Source organism: Castanea sativa, chromosome 10, assembly GCF_040712315.1.
Source record: "Castanea sativa cultivar Marrone di Chiusa Pesio chromosome 10, ASM4071231v1".
Classification (NCBI taxonomy): domain Eukaryota; kingdom Viridiplantae; phylum Streptophyta; class Magnoliopsida; order Fagales; family Fagaceae; genus Castanea; species Castanea sativa.
Window position 1 is genome coordinate 4,605,947 of NC_134022.1, and position 6,248 is coordinate 4,612,194.

Here is a 6,248-nt window from a genome sequence, read left to right on the forward strand (position 1 = left end):
TTTAGTTTACATCAAGTAGGCACAATAACTCAACTAAGTCAATTAGGAACTGTCTCTTTTTTCTTAAAAATTAAAAAAAAAAAAAAAAAAAAAAAGAAAGAAAGAAAGAAAATGAACTTAAAGGTGTGTTTAGATACCGCTTATTGCTGAAAACTGAAAACACTGTAACAAAATAATTTTTAGATGTGTGAATAGTATCGTTAGACTCAGTTTTAAAGTTTTTTTTTAAAAAAAATAGTTTATGGTTCTCGTGAACAGTGCACGGAACCCACTAATTTTGATGGTGTGCATTTGGGAAATGTTCCATTTGTTGAAAAAATGTGGGTCCCACGGCACTGTTCACCGAACCACAAAAATCATCCAAACGCAAATTTCAATATAAATTTGGGTTTCACACATTTAAAAATTATTTGGTACAGTATTTTTAGTTTTCAACAAATAAGCGGTATCTAAATACACTCTTAGTCTCTTAGGATTTCTCATTCCTCTTGTTGTGCATTTCCCAAAAGTCCTATTAAGTTAGATATTTAGGCTCCAGACCCTAGTCTACGAAATCTAATAACACTTCTAGCAAGTAACATTATCTTTAGAACCATCTTGTGATAAGTACTAACAGCAACAACTTTACAACAACAAATTGACATCCATCTCAAATAACCTGAATTAAGAGGCCAAGACTAATCTAAAAATTGGTTTTTGATCAAACAAGTTGAACGCACCATCTTAAGATTCACTTGTTGAACTCCTGGTATGTGGTTTTTGGGTTTTCTTCTTTATGTTGTATGACACAATTCTCTTAAAACCTCTAATTAGTCAACTCTTATGTGCCCTTATACAATTTAGCATGTTGGGTATGATTTCCAACTCAGCAGTTGACTTAATAGGTTTGGTTAAAAATTGGGTTTCTCGTGTTTCGATCAAGTGAGCCTCAATCGAGGGTATGTAGAGAGGCCAATCCCAATTAATTGAGACTCGATCAAAGTTGAGTCTAGATTCAAGAGATCTCTCTCTTTTAAGCTAATTCTTGAACACTTGATCTTGTACTTGTGATTTGATGATTACAACTCAAACAAGATACACATCATAGAATTTGCCAACACTAAACCAAACATGAACAATCAGGTACCAGATACTTCTAAACATAATTTTAAAAGTGAAATTTGGAAGGTTAAATAAGGTGATAAATCAACTTTATGCCATTAAGCCTTAGAGACTTGTGACTCATTACATTGTTTGATTCTCCGAATAAGAAGAGCTTGGAGTCAATCCCCTTTCAAGAAGAAAATTTTAGTATGTTATTAGGTTAGCTATGAAACTTCTTACCACTGTAAATTTAATACCTAGGAGGAAGGAGAGCTTTGTAGTTTTGACATTTGTTCCAGATACTCTGGTTGGAAATTTAACAAACAAATCTTCTGAGTCACTGATTATTATATTACTGGAAAATTATAACTACTATTCTGTTTACCAGATTTATAAATGTATCTAATCAAAGAAACATAGAAACAATTGTCATAACAATAATACCAGGGAAAAGGGATATATGTCTTGTGATATTTTCCTAGTAACATGATAATTGTTTATCTCTTATACCGTTAAAGACAATTAAAAATGCAATTATTCATTGAAATTAGCCATACCAAACACTTGGCATTTTGAAAAAATTAACCTTCAGGAAGCTTCTTGGGTGTGAAGGGGATAAGATCTTTGTTATTTCTATCTCCTAATTTCTTTGTTCCTCCTACTCTTGTTAGTATCGCAAAAGAAACGTGCAAGTGTTAATTTATGACAACAGCAGTCCAAGACAAGAACCTTTCAAGCAATGAGGAAACCAAGTTTGATAAGTAAAGTACCCTTAGAAACAACATGACATTTATAGTCAACTGGTTATATTCATTGTTCTTTACAATTTAACCATGGTTTCTTATCATTTTTTTTATTCAAAATTTTTTCATACAATAGGCTTGCCAATGAAGGCAATGAGGTAACAAGGTTGAAAAAAAGCTTGGCATATCTCACTGTCTTTATCTCGCCCACTTGACCCGTGCTAGTCATGATGTCTTTCCCTTTGAAAGCTGTAAAAAAAAAAACCTTGAGATTTGTACCTTATTATAAACAGGTCTAAAGACTCCAAACCAACTAAGATATTCTAGGAATAGTCAAAGATTTTGGGAAATATTTAAGTAACATACCCAAACAATAAGCCCTATAACTTTTTTTTCTTCTAAATTGGTCCAAGGAACAAGTGTACTTCATGTGTCCAATTACAAATTAGATTGCTGCCATTTCATTCTAAGATACGCATCTAAATTGTTCTAAATCACAAGCGTAGGTCATACAGATGTACGTAAAATCTTACATTAAATATTAATAATGACAAAAATGGGCAGTTGATATATCATAGTTTACCCACATACTCATAAACTTAAACTTTATGGCTACGGTGTATGTTTGGTTTTGTTAGAAAGTATATAGAACAAATTGACCAAGTATCTGTATCTGCAGTATGTTTAACTAGGCTCCGAAAAAGAGCGGTACCTGAGGTCAATACGTACAATTTGGAATGCAAACAAAATCTTTAAAAATTCGAGTTAGCTCTGTGGTACGTATTAAAGTTTTTCTCTATTTCTTAAAAATTGACCACGGTTTAGGTTTCAAAATTGAATAAAATGTCAACAGCCAAATGCAGCAATGCTAAAGAGTATTCTCTCATTAATCCTCAATGGCAAAAGGTGGTATAATAATTAAAAATATATTCCAAGTTCCAAATATTTGTACTTAAATGGGGTAGTGCAGCCTTCCCTGACTATATCAATTTATGTTTAGGTTTACTTAACAGTTTGACAATCATATATTTTGAACTTATTTTATGATTTGCTTTGATTCTCATCACATGCATGTTTACTTTTTTGTTTACGATATGTTGAATTGAATAAAATTCAAACTTATTCGGTAAAAAATTAAAACGCCCCTTAGCATCCCAGAGGTTAAAAAGATGTTTTGGTAAATGGAAGATCAACAATGCAATGGGAACGCTGAGAGCAGTTGGAGACTGCTTTGTTTTATTATGTTCTTTTAAAAAATGTATGAGATTCAGAAATAGTACCATATACCATTTCAAACAATGTCAAAAATAATAAGAGAAAGACAAGAATGATGACCAATACGATGAGAGCATGAGGATTAGAAAAGTGTATTAATTTGAAGAACAAAAATAGTTAAGGAGCTTAATTATATTAATTAGAAAAGTGTATTAATAACGTTTATTCTGATTTTCCATGAAGCAACATTGGAAAACACCCTCGCAATAGAATATCTAAAAGCATATTTGATAATGACAATACAGATATAAGAAGACAAAGATCAGTGACCATGTTTGTCGATAATATACATGAATTCTCAGTTTTTGCATCATACACGTGTTTGGGTGGCACATCATTGTTGTGTCTGCAACTTCAAAGTACTTACGAGTAAATTGTCTTGGGCTAACTGCTAATGATTCATTATATGTTGATGGAAAACAATGGTCGCTGTTAGTAAATCACTTGGGGGGGGGGGGGGGGGGGGAAACAATCTTAAGAACCATTTTATGACAACAAAGTAGCATGTTGTACTACAGAGTGGAAAATATTTTGCACCAGAATTTGCTTGTAGTGCTATATATATACTTTCACGTATACAATTTGCAAGTCCATCTTTTTGTATGCTTCAACTTGAGAGACCCAGGACAAATCAATCTATGACCCGCTTGAAAAGACTCTAAACAATTTTCAGAGTCGCTGACTTTTGCACTTATATCATGAAAGATATGCATGTTCAAACTGTAACATGTGGCTCGGGCAATTAATTTTCAAAGACCCACTTTACTATATATATCCTATAGATTTATAGATTTTCCAGCAAGTGCAGTACCAGTAAATTTTAAAATATGTCAGAAAAAGTAAAAGTCACTTTTTTTAAAAACTCAGCCATCTTAAATCTGGAAAGACAAGGTGTATGGTCTCCAACCTTTGCAAAAACATCTTTATCCACGAATGTCAAACATGAAACACCCCCTGTAGGCCAATAGCATCATTGCTTACAGACTAAATGGAAATCAGAATGGCGTCTTTCATGAATTAAGGACACTTGCACTACCTAATCTTGATTTTGGTGCTATTCATTTGATAATATGTTTCTTAATTAACGTTTGCAAAAAAACAAAAAGGTCGCTAGGTGGCTTCCTCTTCATATTGCCGTGCTTTTGGAAGCTAAGAATATCATTTGAAAAAAAGAATGATAATGACATCATCCTTTGAATCGTGCATATCTATCTCCCATGCATCTATAAAAACCAACAAGTCTCAACCATATTTCCAAAAACTACTTCTACTTTTAACTTTATACACATTGTTAATTGTTGGGTCTAAGCACAATGGGTCGCTCCCCATGTTGTGATGAGAACGGTTTGAAGAAAGGTCCATGGACACCAGAGGAAGATCAAAAGCTGACTGATTATATTAAGAGTCATGGCCATGGAAGTTGGAGGTCGCTACCTAAGCAAGCTGGCTTGAATAGGTGCGGAAAGAGTTGCAGATTAAGGTGGACAAATTACCTAAGGCCTGATATTAAGAGAGGGAGGTTCTCTGAAGACGAAGAACGAAAGATCATCAGCCTTCATTCGGTTCTTGGAAACAAGTACGTATATATATATATATATATATATATATATATATATATTTTTTTTTTTTTATTGAAACTTTGTAAAATTTTGCATATAGTTTAACTTATTTAGTATATAATTAACCACTAAATCACTTCCATATGCAATTGTTGTTTCAGGTGGTCTAGGATTGCAACCCAACTTCCAGGGAGGACTGATAATGAAATCAAGAACTATTGGAACACCCACTTAAGAAAGAAGCTTCTTCAAATGGGTATTGACCCAACCACCCACAAGCCAAGAACTGATCTCAACCACCTTATGAATCTCTCTCAGTTACTTGGTGCTGCAAGCTTTGGCAATTTATTGAGTCCTTGGAATAGTGCTTTGGCTCTACAAGCAGATGCCTCTCAACTAGCTAAAATCCAATTACTGCAAAATATGTTGCAGGTTATAAACACAAGCACACTTCTTAACATGGACAACGTTGGTCTCTTACAAAACCAAAATCTTAATCCATTTGAAGGACTTGTCAATGGTACAAGCACACTCTTCCATAAGGAGCCCTTACTAATAGGCCAAGAATATCAGAACCAGGGAGTGATCCCTCAAGCTCCTAGTAATTCCCAGGGGATTTTCAATTCATCATCAGGATTTGAAGGTCAGTTTAACATGGAAGATTTTCTTGGTTCCAACAACAGTACTAGTAGCTTGAGCAGTTCAGCATGTGAGAACCAAACAGAGAACCCAATGCCTGCATTGGTTTCTGGCTCTCCTGGGACTTACACTGTCAACCAAGTGGAAAGCAAGACTGACCCAAATCAGTTCTTAACTCAATCATCTACCTCTACTACCTTTGAAGTTTGGGAGAAACTCAAGGATGATGAAACAAGTGACTTTTATTGGAAAGATTTATTGGAGTAGGTTCTACTCTCTAATACTTTGTTTTATTCCTTTACTTTTATTTATTTATTTAGTAGATATGGATTGGATATAACTTCACCAATATTTTAAAATGCTATGATTAATTTATAGTATGATTCCTGTTTTGCAGCGAATTTAACATTTTTTTAAAAAAATTTCAGGTTAACACCGTCATCACCATTGCCAATGTCGTGATAGAGCAACTACTTTTTTTCTTGAAGAAATATCAATCTATGACTACTCTTGTATTTTAGTTTGATTCATTTGATTAATGATTATTCTTGTATTTTAGTTTTTTTTTTTTTTTAAATAGTTTATCACTATACTGAGGCAGCTAGTGTTAAGCTACCCCTACACACAGATACAGTTTTCATGTAAACATCATCGTTGCAAATTGTTCATTGTATTGAATCCTTTGATATGTTTTCAAAATTTTTTTTTCTATGAAGCAGTTGATAATATTCGGTGTGTAACTTGTCTCCAAGTGTCTTTTGCAACTAGCCAACTAGTCAACTACTAACTCCTTTCACTAACATGTTTAGTTAAGGAATGTTCAACTCTGAAATGGAAAATTTGGCTCCAGATGCAAACTGTGACACGTTAGAGGATTCACATTAAAACATGTTAAAAAATATAGTATTTACTATTTAACATCTCAAAAAATTATTTTATCTTTTTTAAC

At 33.3% G+C, this 6,248-nt stretch overlaps 1 protein-coding gene across 1 annotated transcript; it reads left to right on the plus strand.

Moving 5' to 3' along the window:
- Positions 1–4,384: 4,384 nt before the first annotated feature.
- On the plus strand, positions 4,385–5,995 carry LOC142613899 (transcription factor MYB39). The gene is made up of 3 exons (XM_075786420.1): positions 4,385–4,677; positions 4,822–5,562; positions 5,728–5,995. Exons 1-3 carry the CDS (start codon positions 4,415–4,417, stop codon positions 5,759–5,761), a joined length of 1,038 nt encoding a protein of 345 aa, XP_075642535.1. The 5' UTR covers positions 4,385–4,414; the 3' UTR covers positions 5,762–5,995.
- Positions 5,996–6,248: the final 253 nt, after the last annotated feature.

What these genes read in the sequence shown, in the direction of transcription:
- LOC142613899 (XM_075786420.1), top strand. Translation starts at nt 4,415, where the DNA reads ATGGGTCGCTCCCCATGTTGTGATGAGAACGGTTTGAAGAAAGGTCCA. An exon ending in CATTCGGTTCTTGGAAACAA is followed by an intron (nt 4,678 to 4,821) that starts GTACGTATATAT and finishes TTGTTGTTTCAG; the next exon opens with GTGGTCTAGGATTGCAACCC. An exon ending in TATTGGAAAGATTTATTGGA is followed by an intron (nt 5,563 to 5,727) that starts GTAGGTTCTACT and finishes AAAAAATTTCAG; the next exon opens with GTTAACACCGTCATCACCAT.